At 43.7% G+C, this 23,299-nt stretch overlaps 1 protein-coding gene across 19 annotated transcripts in view; it reads right to left on the bottom strand.

Annotated features, from left to right (window-relative positions):
- Window positions 1-23,299, bottom strand: part of Cadps (calcium dependent secretion activator) — a 437,227-nt gene that overhangs the window by 26,533 nt on the left and 387,395 nt on the right. For all 19 annotated transcript variants that reach the window (XM_041663140.1, XM_041663146.1, XM_041663141.1 and 16 more), the window contains 2 exons: window positions 19,864-19,896; window positions 12,927-13,034 (listed from right to left, as the gene is read on the bottom strand). In XM_041663140.1, coding sequence (XP_041519074.1) covers window positions 12,927-13,034; window positions 19,864-19,896 — 141 coding nt within the window. The remainder of the gene's footprint in view (window positions 1-12,926; window positions 13,035-19,863; window positions 19,897-23,299) is intronic.

Here is a 23,299-nt window from a genome sequence, read left to right as displayed (position 1 = left end):
AAATCACATGCCAGTTATACCTTAGACTTCACTACACACGTGAACACACATGTATACATGCTTGTACACATGTAAGTCCATACATATAAACACTTGTGTACACATACACACCTGTTTTCTAAGTCAAGTGTATAGGGTGCACAAGGGTACAGTTGGGCTGGATATGGTGGCATTTGTCATTCTACCAGGTGAGAAGTGGAGGCAAGGGTCAGCTGGCCTATGTGGTAATACCCTGTCTCACAAACAAAATAAAAAATAAAGTTGAGAAGTTACAGGGTCGGGGGAGTCAAAGACACCCCAGATGGAACAGTGCTCCCTTGTTTAGTGTTTAAGCACCAACTTCCACCTATCCTCTGCCCCAGTACTGGGCATGTGTAGATGTATAGAGCCAGCTCAGGCCCTGGACCTTCCTGACCCTTTCGCTCAAGCGGATTTGTTATTGCTAGAGACGGAACCCAGGGCTTTACCACATATTCTAGACAAGGGCTCTACGAAGCCAACCCTCAATCATGGGGATGGGGTCCCGCAACACAGCCAGGCTCTTTGATGCTTGCTGTCATGTCCTATGATCATAGGCTGTCATTGTTCTCAGATCCCAACAAACCGACATTATCGCTACCTAACGCATCCTGAACATCAGAAAAGGGGATGGGCTGGCTTTAGGCTCTGAAGTCAGCGACGACAGCAGTGTGAGAAAAGACTCACAGAACCATTTTTTTTGTGATGTGTGCCCCATAGTCTCTGCTCAACAGGCACTGCCTTGTTCAGCTCTCTGAAGCCAGAGAGTAGGAGTCCATTTATTTCAACCACGTTTTTTACAGAAGAGGAAATGGGCCTGGGGATCCTGTACTGAGCTCAGGGATTTCTGGCTGTAAAGTGTGTATTTTTCCAATGCCTTCATGATAGAAGGGAACCAGCTCCTCTCAGATGTGATGGGACCCTTCCCACAGAGGGAAGGGAGCCACATGCTAACTTTCAAGCACTATCCAAGAGCTCCACGGGGACTGTCCATGGGCGAGTGCTAAGTTCAAGCTGAGAAAGTTGGGGGCCAATGATTCTTTGGTGTTTATGTTTTAGTCTCAGGAAGGATATCTTATGATGATGCTTGTCGAAAGGACTTTTGAGACAAGATTTTGATATGTCTGCCAGGTATCTCTAGAGTCTTTTGGTGGATGAAATGGTCAGAGATAATGCCAATGATTTAAGTAAACTCAAAACTCCAAGAGCCCGCATTATTAAGACAAAGCGTTTATGTGGGCAGAGGCATCAATCAGCAGAACAGGTATTCATTTATTATTTATTCATCCATCCATCTCTGCACTGTGGATACTTCTCACAGGGTGGATTTGTAGTGGGTGGCGAGTCTGTGCTGTGAACTGCACAGATGTTAAGCTGCATCTCTGACCTCTGACCTCTGCACACCCCCAAACTCCAAGGTAAGAGAGTGCAGAATGTCTCCAAATATGGCCAACTGTTCTCTGCAGAACTAAGTCACACCATAAGGAAATGCCCAATTTAGGCTTCTCCAAGGAAGCAGCCCTTATGAGCTAGGATTTCTCCATCTCAGGATGAGTTCCTAAGTCAAAGATATATTTTCTGAACAAAAAGAAGAGAGATTTCCTCAAAAGGTGACTTAGTGGATTTAACTAGGAAACAATCCATGAGTTTAACATTGCTGAGCTTATAACTAAATCTTCGTTTATTGTGTGCATGTGTGCTCTTACATGTGTGAGCACGCACACTCGGGTCCCTGTACTTGACAGTGTTTGTGTTGGGGTCAGAGGATGGGTGGGATGGGAATTGAATTCAGGCCATCTTTAGTCCATCAGTCTAGTAGGTGCGGTAGTCACCTTTATCAGCTGAGCCATCTCACTGGCTTTTGACTTTGCTCATTTTACAGATTATTTGTTCTTTTTAAAAAAATGGGGTGGGGGGGTCTGAGATGGAGTCCAGTGGGTAGGGTGCTTGTCAGGAGACGGAGACAGCACTCAAGGCTATCAGCAGCTATGTGGTGAGTTCAAAGCCAGTCTGAGCTACATGGGAGCCTAGTTAAAAGGTTTTTTTTTTTCCTGTATGAAATTAATGTGTGGTTGGCACACAGACCTGGTAATTAGGAATAACCACATCTTGGACAAGACCTACAATTCTGTTGGCATGACTGGCTAGTCACAGTGAAAATTCCGCCAAAGGCAGGCAAGGCCATTCAAGATGGCGAGCGATGACACCCTTGAAGTTGACTGACAGGAGGATCCCTGCTGTGGGTGAATACCCAGATTCCCCTGACTGGACTTTTAGTCACCTTGGTCGGAGTTAAGCAGAACATTTGACTGAAAAGCATTCTCCTGTGGACTGGAAACTGGGTGTAAATGAAGGATTGAGCTGAGACTTCCTGGAATCTTTAGAAGTTCTGACATGAGAAAATGGCCAAAGTGCTACCAGGTAGAAGCAGCTATTTTCTTTCTCTCTCTCTCTCTCTCTCTCTCTCTCTCTCTCTCTCTCTCTCTCTTGGCAGGGTTTCTCTGTGTAGCCCTGGCTGCCCTGGAACTTGCTCTGTAGACCAGGCTGGCTTTGAACACAGAGATCTGCCTGCCTCTGCCTCTTAAGTGCTGGGAATAAAGTCTTGTGCCACCCCATCTCACCCCACTATGCTTCTTATCTTTCTTTCTTTTTCCCTTTCTAGTCAAGGTCCCTATATAATTTCAAAAAAGAAAGAGAAGCCATTGGGCAAAACCATTTAAGACAGTTCTAGAGAGAGTGAGAGAGGCACAGGGTCTGAGCTAGTTCCCAAGCTCTTCCCATCACTACTCCAAGTCCCCCAGCACAGACTTTTGAGCTAACTCCTGGGTGCACAATGGACTTCTTAAGTTTCTAACAAGAATTTAGTTTATCCCTGGTCTCCTCATCAATTCATATGCGATAGTGGACTCACAGAGGAATTCACAATGCCCACCAAGGGAGGAAGACTGACCTTCTTCTGAGAAGTTATTCTGCAGTGGCCTCTTCCCTTCCAGATCAGGGCTCACAAACAGGGATGATTTTACCCACAGGGGATATTTGGTCCTACCTGGAGCCATCTGTTGCTATAATTTGGGAAATGGTAGTTGCTGCTGGCATCTCAGGCAGGAGTCAGGAATGTGACTCCACCCTTTAGAACATAGACTATCTCACCAAACCAAGAATTACATGGCTCAAAATGTCTATCTGGCCAAGTACGAGGACCTTGCTTTAAATAATGTGCTAGAAACTGAGGGCTGAAACCTGTTCAGGGGAAATTTTTTTACCACCAAGATTTTTGAACCATGGAACAGAACATACCAGAGGCATCTCATGCAGTGAAGATAAACATTGGTTTACAAAGTGCGTGCATGCATGTGTGTGTGTGTGTGTCCCCGATCCTTAATGCTCCTTGCACTAGCCTACAAAGTTACATTTGTTCTTTTTTTTTTTTGCGTTGTGTGTGTGAGATTCATGCATGCTCCGTGAGTACTTTACTACTGATGTAAAATTTGCTTCTTCCTCTGTGGTGAGGGAAAGTATGTTTGAAAAACACTGGGTTTACTCACTAACTTCTGAGCTTTGGTTTGTATTTGATAAGTCAGAGGACCCTGGTTGAGTGAGGCTGTTCTCATGCAGCTTCTACATCGTCCCCGTGATTCTGACACTGGGGGACCACTGACTGTACTCTGAGTGCCAGGAGCCTAGAGAAGATGTATTAGATTCTATCATTAGGGACAAATGATGTGGTGGCTCACACCTGTGGTCTACAATCCTGGAACTTAGAAGGCAAAGGCAGACGAATTACTGAAACTTAAGAGGCCATTCTGGTCTAGGTAAGTGCCCGGCAAGCCAGGGCAATAGAGGGAGACCCCAACAACCCTCAAGCAAATAAAGAATAACAATATACAACAAGCCTTGAGCAATGAGGCTAAGAGATAGTAAAACCCTGAAACAGTAGCCTTAACCTCTACTGAGCTTGGCAGGGAGAAAAACAAATCAGTGAGAAATATTAACTTAGTATATCTTTTCTACTTCTACAGAATGTGCCTTGACTACTCTGTATCCTTGTGTGCGTGTGCGTGCGTGTGTGTGTGTGTGTGTGTGTGTGTATGTGCACAATTGAGCATGAGTAGCATGCCTAGGAATATAACTTCCAGCTTCCATGCCACAAGTTTGCCATAAGAAAATGAGAGAAACCTTTTCTAAGACACAAAAGTATCATGCAGGTCATGTTAACACGGATATTGTGACCTTAATGTAACAGAGCAATCAGCCTGGCTTCTTAGGATGATTAACGGAACATTCTCCTTTGGAGAAGAAAACAAATTAACTGTCTTCACCAAATGTCTCCTGGAATCGAGAAAGCTGTTCTTGCAAAGACAACCAGCTAAACTCTTTGTACCACACGGGCTCCAGAGAAAATTGAAGACTGGTTTTGTGCTACAGTAAATAAGATTTATTTCAAATGATGATGGCCTTTGAAGGAAGTAGCTGAAGAAGTATCTAGAAGACCCATTTCAAGACATGGTACTGAAATGGACATCTGCCAGGATGCTAGCAAAGAAAATAATTCCTTTTGGAGAAAATCTCCCATCTTATATAATTGATCTGGATCTGCTAGTGCCCCCTATCTTTTCTATGGACAAGCCTGCTGATACCCCAACCACCCAGCAAGGAGAGAAGAATGCCATATCCACTTGAGATAGAGATATGTTGTAAGGGGTGGGGTGTGGTTAGGGGTAATGTACCCCCCCCATACACAAGGCCCTAGGCTCTGTCCAGCACCGACAAATAACTTTCTATACCTATGACTCCAATTTCAAAGCAATCAATGACGCTTATTTTATTGTTATTGGGTATGGTGGAGGTCACAGAGTAAAAGAGAACTTATATTTGCATATGAGATTAATTGCAGCAGGGGACTAGAGGGATCAGAAGCATCTTCCTACTTTTTCCTTTCCCTCTCATCTGAGTAGAGTTTATGTCTATCATTGTTGAAAAAAAAGAGACCCATCTACCAGTAGTGGTTTATTGCATTGGCTAACGATCTGGTTAAAACTACATGTATTACAAGAAGGGCAGTAAATACAAGAAAATCTGTGCAAAGCTGATGTACACGATGGGACATAAAGAGAGCTTGAAGTCACTGAGGCTGTGAGTGGCTGTGAACATAGACTTTTTGAAGATGAATTGAGTTTTTTTTATAATTTAAATATGTATGCTTAGTACATGTCTTTTAGCTATGATAACTCACCTTCCTTAAAGACACATATATACAATATGTATATACATATGCACACATTCTATTTTTTATATAGTATATATTACATGTATATTCACATGCAACACACCTGTTGTATGTTTTGAGTAACAGGTAAAATCAATTACGAATCAAGGAGAGAGGTGTGTGCAACTTCTCATTCCCTATCCTCTGCCAATGCCTGTATCCTTCCTGGAAAATGTGTGTCTTCCAAGTCCCTAATGCATGGCCCAGGTCATGTTGTAAATGCCAGGACTCTGGGGCTCAAAGCCAGGTACAGAAAGTGGAAGAGTCAACTGTCTCCTTCCTTGGCTGGGTCATGGATCAATTTTCCAGTTCGGTCACATATAATCACACAGGATATAAAGGGTGGCCTAGCAGATGGGTGGGGTGTACGTAGTCTTTTGCCTTGTGATTGAGGATAAAAGAGATAAGGTCACAGTTCAAATTAAATGTGACCTGAAAAATATGGAAAAGCACAACATCAGGCTGACAAGGTGGCTTCGTTTCAGACTGACAACCTCAAAGAAACCTTCCTAATGGCATAGACTTATCTAGATCAAATTCACAAGTCCCGTACTTCTTGGAGGTAGTCAGAATGACTTAAGAAGTATCAGACCAGGGGACGGGGAGAGGGCTCAGTTGTCAAAGTGCTTGCCATTATGCAAGTGAGTTTGCAGCCACATTAAAAGCTGCCTATGGTGCAAGAGATTTGTGCCTGTGATTCCAAAGGTCGGGAGGGAGAAGGGAGAATCCCTAAGGCTCAAAGGCTGGCAGACTAGCTGAACTGGACTGCTGCAGGATGAGCAGAGGCCATGTCTTAGAGACTAGGAGGTGAGCCATTGAGGGAGACATCGGATAACAACCTCCGGCCTCTGCACGTGTGTGCACACACACAGACTCATCCCCTCACTACCAGGCCATGTCCTCAGATTCCTTCATCCAGTTCAGATGTTGGCATGTGTTCTATAAAACCAGCCCCGTGCTCAGTACCTGGTTGGCTTGTGCCATGGCCTTTGTGCCTGCTCCTCTTCCTTTAAAGCTAGCTTCAGAGACTCTCTCCTATGCAGAGAACAGCTTTAAAAAAAAAAAAAAACCTGGTTTCTGCTAAGTTACTAATTATGTTTAAGAGAACTACTTGGTTGAATTCAGCTTGATTTTCCCCCCTCAACAAATCAGTTCTATGTTTAGACGGTAATAAACTCCTCCAGTCTGCAGAGCAATTGGCACGGTGGTCCCTCTACCAAGTCAGGAGCGTGGAAAGAGGGCCAGTGCTGGTTGAAAAGAGACGCATGTGACATCACGCACAGCCTTGCCCGCACATGTTGTTTGGCACTGGGTCCCGGTGCGCGCAAACTTCTTACAAAGAGTATTTAGAGGGATGATGCTCACAGACAACATATTAGGTGAACACTTACTGGCATGGAACTCAGAGATCTTGAACTGAAACACAGCGAGCTTTGCTTACTTCTTTTGGGAAAATACACACAGTGATTGTAATCAGGAAAGAAATGGAAAGAACAAATATTCAGTTGGCCATCCCTGGTTTTTGGGAACATCACATCTCAAGGGTCTTAGATTGGCTTAGCCATGTTTTCTCAATGTTTACTGTTTCTACATACCGCATTAACAATTAGGCACCCATTACTTCTTCCTCTTCTTACTTCTCTGCTAAAACAACCTTCCAGAAGGATGGAAGTTCTGCGCTGCTGCTTTTACCCTGGTTTTGCTGATGGGTTAACCCCAGCTTACTTCTGGTGAGGAAGTTTACTCAAGGCTGGGGATGCAGCTCAGTAGTGGAGCACTTCCCCAACACGTGAAAAGGCTCTAACTCAAAGCCAGGCACTAAGAACTGAATCTTTAACAGCTATAACCGTAAGAAGCCCATTTGTTTACAGAGGTGGCTGCTGAGCTTACAGAGGGAAGCCCAAGGCCTCTAGCCCACTCTGGATAAATTCTGAGCACCGTTTTTGATTATCAACAATTACGCTGCCTGCTTCTGAAATACGTTTTAGAAAAAGTAAGAATAACCAGGCTACTCTACAACAAGGAATACAAGCGAGCTTCTGGTTAACATCTTAAGCAGCAGAGAGGCGCCTACACACCTCAGAACAGGTACGGAGTTTTGTTTAGCAAGACAGACCAGCCAAGGAACGCGTTTCCATTTCAGTGTTGGAGATGAAAATAAGGAGGGTGGTAGCTAACACTTACCGACTGCTTCCTTAGATCCGGATGCTGCACAGGGACTTGGCATCTCTGGCGCCTAACAGTGCCCGAGGAAGGTTCTGCTTTTACCACCCCTGTTACCTAGAGGAAGGCTCTGAGAGATTAAGGACCTTGTGTAAAGTCATGCAGATCAGGTCTGAAGGGGCAGGGGCAGGGTCTCGGGGCACTGCGCTGTGCAGTGCACCAAGGTGGCTGTTGCTAAGAGCAGAGAGAACTTCCCCTCTCGGTGTCTAGAAAGCCACGCACCTTGCTTTTCTCCATTCAGATCTTAAGAACTGCAGCCCATTGAACTGGTGAATGCAATCGTCTCTCCCCACTGCCTGTTTGGAAGCAGTTTGCCTCATCTGGCAGTTGGTGGCATACCTTATGGATTTAGTAACATAATGTTGTAGCCTGCCTTCAGTCCTTACTTCCTGGAGCGGCAGGGTTCCTATTTTGATTGATGTCTGTTCACACATACAGGCCCTTATAATTTAATAAGGCGATTAAAACAAGGCCATCAATGGATTCCTATATAAATCCCCCAAGCATGCTTTAATAGGCAGAGGGTTCATGTTTTAAATTACCGCGTCAGAGGGAAATATTCACACCCAATTATTGTACTGCCACAGAAAGTGAACAAATAACTCGATTTGAGAACGGAACAGCAAATCGAAATCTGTGCGAGGCAGAGGATGCCAGGCGGCAGATCCCTCTGAGTCTGTCCACACCGCCTGATTAAGCTCTTACAAGGCTGTGTGGTAAGGGGCCTTTTCCTGATCTGAAAACTGCCAGCGAGAAGCCAAATGCGGAGTCTTCTCTGTAAATGCTTAATCCCCCAGAAGGCAGATTAAGTGTATAATTGACCTAGATAATCCATGTATCATCTCTAGTCAAATGTTCCCCGGGCCTGGTTCGCGGTGACACGGGACCTGCGGGAGAAAGCTGGAGCGGGTGCGGCATTACCGCCAGTGTGGACTCCGTCCAAGTTTGAGATGGCTTTTTTAATCATTCCGCTCTGAGCCTGTGAGGTTTAAGCAGATGAACTCCCCCTAAGCACATCTCTTTTAATCCTGATTTTCTTCTCGGTCTGTGTCTTCAAGAAGTACAAGGAGGAGAGGAAATAAATTAATTTTCGTTTAGACCTTGAAATCTTAGGTGCTTCTCTCGCTGATCTGATGTCTAATTTCGGAAAGCATTTTTTTTGGGGGGGGGTTTGTTTTGTTTTGAGGGAGATGTTGAATTAATCACCAGAGAAGGAGGAAAAGAAAAGCCATCTGCATGGTTTACGGACACTCCAACGGGAAGGCTCTTTCCTCGAGCTTTCTCTCCTTGAGCATCCTTGCTTACCTGCTATCTTCAGAGCACGGAGTTTATTGCAACCCACGGTTTTTATAAAGCATCGATAATTGACAAGGAGGCAAAGCTTCTACTCAAATCCTAGAGCGATGTGGTTTTCCTTTAAAAATTCAGTCCCATCGATATGCTACAAACTCACTATTACATATATTTATGATATTTGTTTGATTTAAATGTCTGGATATTTTGTTTCTCAATATCAAAATCTTATTTTCAGCAAGTGAAAACATTATAATTGTGCTTCAGTTTTTTTCCCTCTGAAAAATAACAAAAAAAGAGAAGCAGATACAAGTGTTCTGAATTACCATGGGGAATGGCTTAGGGGTTCCTTTCTCACCAGAACATTATTTGGATGGATGCAGCCCCTTTTAAAGGTATATTATTAAAGAAGTACTGTTGGTATTTTATAGAAAGACTATATAAACTAAACATGTTAATACGCAGGGAGAGTTTCATTGAAAAAAAGTAAATACCTGGTAGGCAATATTATGTCTAAATGCATTTCTTCAAAAAACCTACAGAATGCCTGCTTTTAATTTAATTAAACAGCGGAGATGAATTTGGAAAGTCTGTTTTTAAGTCACATAATAAAATAAATATAAAATGCAGAGAATCGAATATAGAGCCCTAACTGCTATGTTGCTAATCTCCCACAAGCACCCACTCCCAGCCAAAAGCACAGTGATGCAGCAGAGAAAGAAACAGCTCAGAAATCACTGGATAGAGACCTTGTTAAAACATAAAATAAGCCATTAAGTGACCAGCTAGGATCCAAAATATTCTTATAGACAAACATATACTGAAAGCCATCCAGCCTTCCTGCCAGAGTACACGCAGTAATAGCAAGGGGGAGAAACAATACAAAACGGCAAGAACTCAAGGGATTTATCAGATAAATAAAGCTAAGAGTCGAAACACAGTTAAAACAACAAGGACTCTTAGTACATGCCTCTGAAATGACAGATGCCAGCAAGGACAGAAAAACAGAGACTGACACGGTAGTGGGAACCAACAACCCCAAACAGCAAACAATCTCAGAGATATATAGTTTTTTTTCTTCATTCAAAATGCTAATTTGCTATTATTCATTTCTGCCATTTATCAAAATGCAACAATTTGGAAGAGAAATAGCTCAGATCAACAAGTATTTCTCAATAGATTTCTGCCAATTGTTTAGGAAGCTGGCCCAGGACCCCCTTCATTAGAGAGCAAGTTCAGCGCAAGAGGACCCGGGCAATGGCAGCATTCACGGGACCCTTCTGCCTTGATACTGCCAGTTTAGCTTTCTGGACACAGGAGTTTTACAGGGCATGAACGCAAAGGAATAAACACCATGCTTGAGGAAACAGAAGCTGAAAAATAATCAAACATGTTGGTAATCTGATGATTTCCCCCTAGATTATAGAAAAACAGTAAGTCCTGAATTAAATTACTGAAGCTGCATGGTAATGAAGCTTTTGAGAAGCTCTGGGTTTTTAAATGACAAATGTTTTAAATCCGTGACAGATTCAATAACTTTTAAAATCTTATTTATTTATTTTTGTGCCACATCCGTTAGGTTGCCTAGCACCAACAGATCTTGTAAATTGGGGGACCAGGTTATTTGGGGAATAAGAAAGTAAATGTCCAAGAAACTCATGTCTAAACAGCTCCTAAAAGGTGATTTTTGATTTTTTTTTTTTGTCCCTAGGAGGTTAGGGTGAAGAGTATAGAACGGCTCTCAGGGTTAGAATGGTAAAACCGTATGATGGCAAGAGGAAAGTTAAGACAGTGCAGGAGAGAGAAAGAAAATTGGGGCAATGTGAAACCAAACTGTGTGTGTGTGGGGGGGCGGTTTCTCGGAGATTTACTGCTGCCACCGATGCTGGCTTTGTGGACTACTACAAGGGGCTGGACGTACTCGTGAAATTCTGAAAGGATCTCTCCCCCACCCCCCGACATATACCCGGAGACAGAACTTGCTTTTGCAAAGTGAATTCTTAGGAATATTTCTTTTAATGACTGATTCATGTTAAAGCACAGAGGGCTGGAATGTGCATGTGTTTTAGTTAGACAAGTCCGTTTTCCCCCATCGGTGCCAGACAAGGCTCCCTTTTAACGTTTAAGTGAATATTTGGTTGCGATTCCCTTACAAAGAGCCAATCAAATGACCATTTGCCTCCCAGCCTTTAACAGGAATACCTTCAAACAAAATTTTCTTCTTGCGTTCTTAATTTTTTAAAAAAAAGAAGCGAGAAGGGTAGATTCCTTGTCAATAAAGAGACAGGCTAAATCACAGATTAAGCATCAAATTCAGTACTAGATGTTTTAAAATTTCGGGGATCGTAGGTTATCAGCACACACATTCATACAGGAACACACACACACCACACACAAACACATAACACATACACCCCCCCACACACACCACACACACACACACACAAACACATAACACATACACCCCCCCCCCCACACACCACACCACAAAACTTAAAACCAGAAGATACCGATCAAAGGAAAAAAAAAAAAAACAACCAGGCAACCTAGGCATTGAAAAGAGCAATCCCCAAGCTTCCTGAAAATTTCTCATTTGGAACTGAATTCAGAGGAGATGGGCAGAATCCACACCCCTCACCGGACCCAAGGGTGCTGTAGGTCTGTTTTCAATGCCTATTGGATGGGCAACAGTGCCTCAGACAAACTGGGCTCAGGACTTTCATAGAGGCACGCATGCAGAGAGGGGGAGGCCCCACTGGTGAGCTTTATGCATGTATGAGGCATTCTCGGTGGATGTGGGTCATGCTAGAAGATGTACACAGGAAGATTATTTGATTCCAATTCATGCCACTTGATATAATGTGATAAAACATTTGACATGAGAGATAAGTTCCATTTTCATCAGAGAGAGGACGAGTGGGAATTAAAAAGTAACAAGGGTTTTGTCCAAAGAAGGTGATGCAGGAGAGAGGGGTGTGGAGCGGAGAACAGAGGTGATCGGAAAAGGAAGAGGAAGAAAGAAAGAGAGAAAAAGGAGCCTTTTGCACACACTAGGAAAGCCAATAAGCTGGAAGACAAAGCACGGAGAGTCGGAAGCGGCAGCATCTGAAAGCAGTGCCAACAATGAGCTCATTTAGCTACGGGACAAAAACACACAAAACACAGCGTAAATTGGTGAACACAATTACAGGAAAAATACAGAAACAAGGGTTCCACAGTTGAGCAAAACATTAATGTTTGGCTGGCACTGAAAATACAACAACCTGGACAGGAGGAGCTCACGTTTCACAGGGCAGTAGTCTGCACAGTGACAGAGAGGCACGGAGACCAGGACACCAGCTCCAGGGCACTCTGGCTGGGTCTACTCAGGGAGACTTGGGGGAAACTAGAAGCAGTATACCTGGGTACGTGACCTAATTCTATCTGCTTTGGCTTCAGACAGACAGAAAGACAGTTTGAGACTGAGGCAGATTCCTTTTGACTTCAGGGTCTTACTTTGCAATGGCACTAAGTCTTCCTGAGAGCCACTCACCCACGGAAGCCTGCATTTTCTGTGTTTTGGTTTGGGTTGATGTGGTAGCCCACTGTATTTGGCTTTTGTTGGTTTTACCCACTTCTGCTGAGGTAGGTGGATGGACAGGAAGCACTATGGATCACAAAAGAAACTGAGCAAGTGACTCACATATAAGCCTTTGGCAACACTCACAATGGAGGATCATGGAGGCGCTATCCCCAGGACAGGGGGTGCTGGCCTCAGCTTCCCCAATGGGAACTGTGTCCCTTACTCGAGGTCAGGTTGCAAGGAGGAAGATGGGGACAGAAGAAGGTCTTTGCCAGTTCAAGGACTCTGCCCCACCAGTTCCGTACAGAAAATGCCTGCTTGCCGAGAGCTGGGTGCTGTCCACATACCACACAGACTGGGACTCAGACACAGCCACACCAGGAGTGGGTTCAGAACAGACACGACAGTTAAGAGCCTAAGGTAGAGGGAGAGGAAGAGATTCTCTTTGAATCAGGACCAATCCATTTTTTTTTTCAAAATGTGACTTATCCTCCTGTCTCCTATTCTGTCACATTTTGGAGGGTCTCCTCCTTGGGCTGCAAGGAGGAGAAGGCATTTACTTACATCAAATAACCTTTCTATATACATCTCCTCATTGACCTTATCACGTAGGACATCCTGAGAGTGGCGGACGAAAGTCACGTAGGCATCGGCCACATCCATCCCAGGTTTCTGCAAAGAAACAGAAAAGTATGAAGATGAACCTTTCAGACCTTGATGGGCACTGTCCACCCGTCTACCTTTCCTCTGCCCATGTCCCGTTTGCTCTGTTTTTATGGTCATGATATTCAGTTCTGGACCAGAAGGAACGGATGCTAGACTCTTACACTTTTTAAAAGATAGGAATAGAATTTTATAGGGACTTTTACACTATTTTCGCCCTAGAATGCTTAGCTGATGGTCAAATTCTAGACCACCCAGGGACATTCTCTGGCTTTGCTTCAGACCACAGTTAAAAACCAACCAACAAACAAATAAACAAAAACCAAAACTCACTATATCCTGTTTTCTTCTATTTTTCTCCTTTCTCTTTTGTAAAGTAAAATAAGAAAGTACTTCAGGAATCCTATTTCAATGACTATTCCCTTTAATTCAAGACCCTCTCAAGGGGGTTCAGTCTGGCAATATCTGGTAAGTATTTGTGTGTATTTTACTTAGAAAAAGACCCTAAGTCATTTATCCTGACTTCCAGTGCAGCCTGGAACTCTAGGGATAAAAAAAAATTAAAGAATGAGTGAATGAATGAATGAAGAAAAAGAAAAGGGGTTGGTTTTAAAATTAATTATATTTTCTGGAAAGGTAGGCAGGTTCTTCATCCAGTACTTAGGAAATGATTTATTGTGGAAAAAAAATAAGATACAAAATACAAACCAAAACAAAACGGAATGTGCACTGCTTGAGATGTCAAAAATCAAAGTTATCTCCAAAGAAACCCATTAAAACACTGTAATATGGGTCATTAGGAGAGCTGCCATACACCTCTTAAATTTCTACAGTAGAGTTGTATGTTTGCTAATAACTAAAAAGATGAGTTTTCATTACTGTGATTTACCTTAGATCACAAAGTATCATTTCGCTACAAGACGTGACTGTCAGGCCCTGCAAATTGAAGTTAGTTAACACTTCCGTGTAATTTCCAGGGTGAAAATGAGGAAGGTTTGGAAACAGTGGGACTGTATTTTTTTCCCCCCTGATACAAAGCTTACAATTATCAAGCAAAGGGCCAATGCTTGGCCCCCGGGATGCTAGTAACATTGCTTAACACATGCCGAAACAATGACAAGGTATTAATTTGAAAAACAATGAGGGACACCCCAAAGCCACAGTATCAAATGTTACACTTCTAAGCAATTTTCAGCAAATGGATAGAGCAGTTTGCGAATGATGGTCCTCTAATTGTAACAGTTTTGTGATACAATAGTGCTTCTTCAAGGAGATGGGAGCCTTGCCATCCGTTCTAAGAGGGCACATCTCTCCTCTCTCTTTGGCAGCTGTACATCAAAAGATGCTCTTAGTCAGGATGGGGATCCTTACCTGGGGAACCTGAGAAACTTATTATTATTGTTTCCTGTCTTTTGGGATACTTGCGGTATAGCCTTTTTCCTGTACCTCTTAGAGGTTAGATGAAGCAAAAGCCAGCAAAAGCCTCTTGGTAAGTCACCCATTCAGAACAGTGCTCTGCAATGCTGGTATCTGCAACATGCCTTCTCTTTCACTAAAACTCATTTCCTTAAAAGGGCATGCATTTGAGGTGTAAAAACGCACAATTAAAAAAAATCAAATTGGCTTGACTCTTTTTTTTTTTTCCTTTGAGACAGGATTTCTTCCATGTAGCCCTGGCAATCCTTCTGGAATTCGTTCTGTAGACTTGCCTCTGCCTCCCGAGTGCTGGGATTAAAGGCGTGCACCATCTCCACTAGGCTTTGGTGTGACTCATTCATTGATTTATGTATTTATCTATCATCTATCACCACACCATTGACCAAGAGTTGATGCTGTGCTATGTATTAATTTTGGGGTTTTATCTGCCCTTTCCTCCTAGAAGATAAACTCCATGAAGAGCAGAATTTTGACTCACTTTTAATTGTATTTTTAGTACACAGGGATGATGTCTGGTACCTATTAGGTTCTTAGGAAATATTTGCTGGATGGACAAACTTATGAATGAGTGACCAGATCCTCTAGTAGCCTCCCTTTTAGAGCTCTTCATTCTACTGTAAGGATTATTATTCCACCCCAAATTGGAACTATGCGAATCACTTGAGCATCCATGGGCCTTAGTAACAGAACCACAGAGTGGGATTGATATCTCCCTATCTGACCATCAAGGATTATGACTGGCAGCTATAATAATGTAGAGAAAAATGGCTTGAAACATTGCAACATAAATTTGAACTACTATGATCCCTTCTCCTTGATATTGCATCTTACTATTAGGATCGACTTTAGCGTCAGAAAGGAAAAGGAGACTTGATGGAGACAAGACACAGATACAGATGACGTCATGACACGGTTGGTTCTCCTTCTCCTGCTCACAAGGGCCTTCCTTTGATGTGAGTCTCACACCTGATTCAGATGAGTTGAGCTTCCATCCCTTGATGGACTAATAGTGGAAAGAAGGGAACCAGGGCACGCCTGGGAACAGTGTGCTAAGGAGAGGGTGCTCTTCTGGCCGGATGGACAGTCACCTCAGATGCTCAGGCTCATCAGCTGTTGGTGTTCACAGGGAAGAAGGGGAGCTGTTCCTATGTACTGGGAGGTCTTGCAGGGGGAAGCTAGGCAGTCATAGCCGTGGACGTTAAGTTACTTAGAAGAGATTCAATTACAATCAGGATATGATTTAAAATCACAGGGGTGCAAAGGGCAGGAAGGATGGGTGGTACAGTGTAAGTAGACTTCCTGCAAGAACAGCTGGGATCAAAGCTGCTGGTAGATAAGAAAGCTGATAAGCTTGGTTACCAGCTGAAAAGCACACCGGACTGAACAAGTGACTGATAGGTTAGGCTTTGTGTCAGCATTGTCTCCCCCTGGTAGGATCAGCCTTTGGGTGATGGCTTCCATACGGCTAGGGCAGACTGACAGACTAGAATACAGACTCAGGAAAGCAGCTAAACAAATCCACGAAAATAACTGTAGAGCTGAGTGACCGCCACATGTGGAAGACACCTTAGAAGGAAGGCACCCTGTGGATTAGGTAAACTAAGACCAGATAAGCAGGGGATACAAACTTCAGGTCTGGTATCTTAAGCAAGCCTTTAGTATGAATACTATTGTACAAATAAGGGTCAAACTCTAGATGTAAGAAATAGAATGTGCTAAATTATGGGGACTAGTGCCTCCTTCTGCTAGTGGGGCTCAGTGAGAGAAGAATCTTTGTAGTAATGAACTTATGTGATAGTCCTCCCATGGGGCTAAATAAATGGTGTCTGAAACCTCACAGTAACACAACAACAAGAATCAGAGCTAGGCATGATTTAAGGCGATTGTATGCAGGGTTATAAAGCCAGTTGCAAATGTCAAAGCATCTAGAAAGCACTGTAGAAATGGATGCCCGGGTTTACAGCATCTCTTTTAATTTGTCTGACAAGCAATCTGGCCAACGACTCTTATGAAAACAAAACCAAAAAACCCAAGCCCCAAAACTTTCTAGGTGTTTCAGGTCAAGAATTACTGATTTAGCCCACTGGTTTTCAGATTTTTACCGAAGAATGGGAAACACGTTTTAGAAAGAGATTATAAAGGCTCCACCCAAGGGCTCCTAAAATTAGAACCTCTGGGGATAAGAGTTGGAAATCTAGGATGACGTCATCAAACAATGCCCAAACTTATGCCATGTCTTACTACTATACATCCTGGTATGGCCACCAGTGACTGTTATAAGTTAGCATGGAATACCAGTGAATTGGTTCTTCAAAAAAATCCTAAACCTACACACCCACCCATCCAACCTACCAACCAACCCACCAACCTACCCACCAGCCTACCCACCAACCTACCCACCAGCCTACCCACCAGCCTACCCACCAGCCTACCCACCAGCCTACCCACCAGCCTACCCACCAACCTACCCACCAGCCTACCCACGAGCCTACCCACCAGCCTACCCACCAACCTACCCACCAGCCTACCCACCAACCTACCCACCAGCCTACCCACCAGCCTACCCACCAGCCTACCCACCAACCTACCCACCAGCCTACCCACCAACCTACCCACCAACCCCCTTATTTGTAGTGCTTCACTGTTGGAAGGCCAATTTTGTGCATGCTGTCTCTTGGAACTAGAACAGATAGGCTCTACGGTCAACCAGCCCTCCTGACTCTTCCTTGCTGACTTCCTGCCCAGGTGACCTTTGGGCATACCTTTTCACCTTCTAGGTGCTTCAGCCACCTCCTCTATTGAACAGGATGAAATGAACAAGAGCCTCTGACAGGGCCATCTTCAAAAGTAAATGATTGTTTACTATATCTAAATACTATATATACATATGTGTATTGTGTGGCATAGATATCTATAGAATTATTTATTTTCTGTAAGACTTAGTATATATGGTTACTGGCTATAAAAGTATACACTTAATCAATTTACTTTTTAAATATAGCATAGTTCTAAGCTATTAACAACTGGCACAATCATCAGTTTGGTCTACTAATCATTTTCTTTTCTGATAGTAAAATAATTGCTCCACTATCCAAGCATGTGTCTATGCACTAACTAAACTCATCTTGTAGTGTGGCGGAGTGTCTAAGATAGTCTGAAGTGTGAGCTTTATTACTGTCAACTGCCTGGCCCTCCTAAATCAAGTGAGCCTCCATTTCAGTTTATCCACCTCTAAAATAGAGACATTACCAAGACAAAACGTTAAAGGGCTCAAAATAATGTTGGACATTTGGTGGTTGCTTCACAACGCTTGGCTGCGGTGGTTATAATCACACTCCGTGTCATCAGTGGTCAAACCATAGCAGAGGCCATGCTATGTCATTTTCGTCTGCCCCTTCAGAAAGGGAAACTCTGCTAAGTCATTTTTGTTCTCCCATATCCTCAAGTTCCTGAGACAGCACCGTCAACCTATGAGTGTCTTCGTGATTACCAATCATAAAGAACTCTCAAGAGCATCGAGTCCTGTTTACCCCATCCACAGGAAAAAAAAAAAAAGCTGGACCTGACCTGTGGGAATTGTTAGGCTGAGGCATAAAAGATTGACGGAAGTGAGTCTTTTCTGATTTTTCTAAAATGCTGCTCTCATGTGGCTTGATGCTAATACCTATGTTAAATCCAATTTCTTTATATATTGGGCCTTGTCTGAAGAGCAGGACCCAGAACTCCTGATGCTCTCTGATTGCCTCTCGACACCCACAGCTGGAGACAACAGATCTCTGGGCTAAGAACTTGGTCTTTCCCTTTCTGACACTCATAAACTCAGCGGAGGACAGGCCTACGGCAGCAGACCCATCCATCCTTTGCTCTGGGTATCATTACACCCTGAAAGGCCCTTTGCTCCATGCTGCATGAGTATCTAACGCATGCTCACGTGAGTTCCGCACGCGTAGCACCATTTAATGGATGCGGCAGACCTAGGTGTGGGACTTCTCCATTTTAAAGATGGAGCAGCATGGCCAGAGATCCCACATAAAGGGGGAGCTTTTACTCTGGAACTTAAGAGTAAATTGCTTCATTTCTCCCCTTGTTACACTTCTGTGAGCCTTTTTTCTTCTCCATTCTTCTGCCTACAGGAAGGAGTGGGGTCCCTTGATGAGAAGTATTGTATAAATTCAAACATAATTATTGATTGTACATTCTTTCATTAAACAAACAAAATGCATGCTAATGCTACGTTCACTCCAGTTTTCCATTTTGTCTTCCTTTGAGAAATAAGCCAATAAACCATTACGCACTTAGCTTCCTGGGGAAATGAATTTAAATGTTAATATAAATCCTTTTTAGAAAAAAAACAAATTTTCACAAATAAGTATTTGAACAAGGAGGGTACTTAACCACGTCCAGAATGAGACTCGCTCAGTACCAGCCCCTCAGGGACTGTTGAGATAAAGCTCCTAAATTTAATATTTTATAATAGACTCACACCCCTTTTGTTAGAAATGGAGAAACAGCATCGTTTCCTTTCTCCTTTATTGGAATATATTTAAAAGTCTCTCCAATTTTATTTTGCTAATAGGCAGGGCAAGGTCCGTCTAGAAATGACTTCTGGTTTATCTCAGGTAATCCCACACTTTAGCATTCATGTGTAGTACTTAACCTCAATTTAAATGTAAATTTTGGGCAACCTCAAGTGCCTTCTCCATGAACTTTGAGGGCTCTTTTCATTAATGAGGCTAGCACTAATTATGAACAGTTTTGTAAGTTTTCCTTAAAACAATTGCAGATTGACCCCCAAATGAACAAAATCAGAATGTATTTGTTTAAACCAAAAAATATTGGAACCGTTGTTGAAATTTCCAATTTGGGGCCACAAAGTGTGTGTGCTGGAGGAGCAGAAGGACTTTGAGTGACAGGCAACCAGAGGAACAAAAGCAAGAGGGAACTGGGTTAACCCTCACACTGGTCCTCCCTTCACGACACAGAAAATCATGCTTTCTTCTCATTGGAAAAAACATGGTTCTGGTCTTGGTCTCTGTTGGTCCACATTAGATATATAGAGCTTGGGAGCCAGGCATGAAGTCAGACCCACCGTGAAAGCAAAGCTAAGGACAGAATAGATACAATCCAACAAAACACAATGCTCAGATACGCATGGATGAAAACAAAGCACAAAAACTGTGAGTGCTCTTAATCCCAGCTCCAATGCAGGCGGATCTCTGCGAGTTCCAAGAGAGCCTGGTCTACACAGGGAGTTCTAGGCTAGCCAGGAATACAGAGCGAGGCCCTGTCTCAAAAAAACCAAGAGGAGTACGCCAAAAACAAACAAACAATCCAAAACATCATGAAAATAGGAAAAAAAGCCAACTAAAACACAAGCGATGATGGATGTTCAGATACTCACAGGCACGTCCACATACTTGGAAGCTGCCTTCACCTGAGGAGGAGAGAAAGCACAGCGTGAGGCGAGTGTTTGAGTTCCCCTTGTACAGCTCAGTCATTATCCGAGTTCAGATGATGTGACGGTCCATGGAGCTGACCAGGACAAACAAACAGGTACTAGAATGCAAAGTGCCCCCAAAATTTTTCAAGCTCGGACCGACTGCTATTCAGGGAGAGTGGGCAGCTTTACAGGTTCAGATTCCAGAGATCGTCTGGGAATTTATCATCTTCCTCCCTGACTTGAAAGAACGGAAAGGTGACTGTCAAACCTGGGAGAGAACTTTCAAGTCTAAGGCAGTAATCAAGAGTCCCAGCATTCCTGGCACCTTGAGCTTTTATAATCTGGCTGCAGGTTGTCCTGACTTCTTCCTGCTTAGTGTCGGATAGTTCAGCTTTTGAAGTAGCAGGAACTGGGTGAGTCCCTCAAGCCAGAAAGACATGCATGGTTTTCCACAAGTTTTTCAAGTAGACCTTTTGGGGCTGTCCCAAAGTTGCTGTTCTATGGCCTTTGGGTTAGGCACCAAAAACCAATATGGAAAGTGAAGCGAATGATTATGAAATTAATTTTTGAGTGACAGAGTGCAGTGCTAGAATGAGGCGCGCAGACTCAGACCTGGGTTCAAATCCAGCACTACCACATGAAAACCACATGGCATACTGGTGACTTCATCTCTCTGAGCCTAAAGAAAGGCAGATGCTAGTCATGGCTGGTTCAATTGCTGACATGGCACACATTCACACAAAGTCCAGGGATGTCCATAAACACAAAGCAAGCCAACTGAAGTACTCATCAACAGGCCTCGGTGAGTTCCAGCTGCTTGGGAAATTTCTAGCCAGCTGATGTTGAGGAATAATCCCAGGGAGCTTGTCTGGGGTGGAAAGAAGTCCACATTGAGAGTCAAAGGGTTTTTTTTTTTGTTTTTTTTTTTTTGTTTTTTTGGTGCTTTGTTTTGTTTTTGCCCTGGGGAAAGCCTGCCAAGTCCCTTAGGACTTGTAATCTGTAGGACTATAAATTACTAGATGATATATTCTACTTTACAAATTTCTTTCATGGGCTCAAGTTTAAGGACTTTCTGTGTCTGTGTTCTCAGCCACAAGGCAGTGAAGTCTGATGCGCATGCACTGCTTTGAGCCCAGGCTAGCCCTCTGGAATTTCCCATCTTCTCAATGCTCAGGGAAGAGAAGGCGCTCAGCGCTGAAACGTCAGTGGTCAGAGCGGGTGCTGGCAAAAGAGCTGTTCTCAGTGAGAAATCACCTCCTTTGCTCTGTCAACTTGATGCCTGGCAGTTGGTAGGAGTTTTGCTACAGCTGAAATGATCAACCTTTAAACACGCCTACTCCCCATTTACCACTCACACGCAGTTCCAATCTAGAGAGTGATACCAGTCAGACTCTGTTCCCTTGGGAGGATGAGGCAGGAGGCAAGCTTGTGGTGTGAATGAAAACTTTGTGTACCCTTTATACTTGTACCAGCCTCCAGTCCAGACCAGTTTGTGTGTGTGTGTCTGTGTGTACGCATCTGTGTGTGTGTGTGAGCATGTGTGTCTGCCTGTGTGTGTGTGTATGTGTGAGCGTGTGTATGCATGTGTGTGAGCGTCTGTGTGTTTGAGCATCTCTGTGTGTGTGAACGTGTGTATGCATGTGCGTGTGTGTATGTGTGTGTTTCTCTGTGTGTAGGCTAGAGGTTGACACTAGGTGTCCTTATTGATCACTCTCCACTTACTTGCTGTTTGAGACAGGGTCTCTCACTGACCCTGGAGCTCAACAATTTGCCTAGACTGGCTGGCAGGTAAGACCAAAGAAACCTCCTATCTCTGCCCTTGCAGTACGGGGACCATAGGAGGATGTTTCTGAACCTGGTTTTCATGTGGGTTCTGGGGAGTGAGCTCAGGTTACAAGCCTCCTCAGATCTTGGATTATTATTTCTTCTTGTTGTTTGTTTGTTTTTTGAGACAGGGTTACACTGTGTAGCCCTGGCTGTCCTGGAACTTCCTCTGAAGACCAGGCTGCATTCAAACTCACAGAGATCCACCTTCCTCTGCCTCCTAAGTGCTGGTATTAAAGGCGTGCACCATCACTGCCTAGCTTGGCTTATTCTTTATCTAGCCATCCACCAGGTCTTAGTGATCTTTCCTCATCCTCATTATAACAGAAAAAGTAGCCCATGTGTGGGGGGTGGATTATACTTCTACTGTTTTTTTGGAAGGAGGCAGATTGTTGTCTTGGGTTTCTGGCCATTGAACTTTAGGAAAGATGTAGAAGGTAAAGACAACCTGGAGGTCCAGTCGAGAAGGAAAGTGAAGCAGAGGACAGGTTTCCTGGGCAAGTATGAAAATCTAGAGTCTTCTTGTAGTTGGTGAAGGAGAATACATGCAGGATGGGACTCTGGTATGGCAGTTTCTAAACACTGAAAATCAGAGTGAGTGAAGAAAATTGTGGGGCTCTAGGAAGCATGGCCAGTAAGCATAGCATCAGCAGAGACTGTCCATCTCTGGAGGTCATGTCCGCCCTCTCACTACAAATAATGCTGCAGACCTGTCTCTTCACCAGGCTAAGAGGTGCCTGCCAGGCTCTCTCCTTCTCTCCTTCTAGGCCCTTCGTGAGGTAGGAAATGATCAACACTTCCCCTTCCCTCTTTTCTAAATCGACGTTGAGAAGGGAAAGGAGCAGAATGTAGACCCTGGCCCCAGGACCCCTTTCCTGTGTAAGGCCAGTAGCGTGGTCTTTCAGCACCATAGTCCTGTATAGTTTCATGTCTTTAGGCCAGCAGCACTCTGGGTAGAGAAGAATGACCAGATCCCCCTAACCCTTAGGACTTTGGATTCATCTGTACAAAATTCAAGTATGCCGACTTTGGAGACACTTCGGTAAAGTACAGAGAGCCGAGTTTTGATCCAAACAGCCCGTATCAAAAAAGAGGGGGAGACAGAGGGACTTCTGGGCCTCTCTAGTCAGCAAGCCTAACCAACCAATGGGTTCCAGGCCAACCAATGAAGATACTCTGACTTAAAATAAGGTGGAAAGTGCCCAAGTGACAGCATCTAAGGCTGTCCTTTGGCCTTCACCTGCAACCCTCTATGCAGAACCCCTAGTGAACACACACACACACACACACACACACACACACACACACACACACACATCATATGATTGTCTGAGAATGAACCAGGCTCTGCCTATGAATCAAATAAATGACAGCTCTTCAGATATATCCAAGTCCGTTGTCCATGATGTATGACAGATATTCTTTAATGGAGAGATTACCTTCCAAAGCAAACTTCTTTTCATCAGTGGTTATCAAAAGTATGTGGTGTGTGTGTGTAAGGGTATAAGTGTATGTATATTTGATATCTTTTCTTTTTTAACTTTAAAAGAAGACTTTTCAGTGTCCAGGAGTA

Source organism: Microtus oregoni, unplaced genomic scaffold (assembly GCF_018167655.1).
Source record: "Microtus oregoni isolate MIOR12 unplaced genomic scaffold, Mior012 000013F_ref0000133, whole genome shotgun sequence".
In the NCBI taxonomy this organism is placed as follows: domain Eukaryota; kingdom Metazoa; phylum Chordata; class Mammalia; order Rodentia; family Cricetidae; genus Microtus; species Microtus oregoni.
Note: the sequence above shows the minus strand (reverse complement) of the source record. Positions and strands in the feature narration are given on the sequence as shown.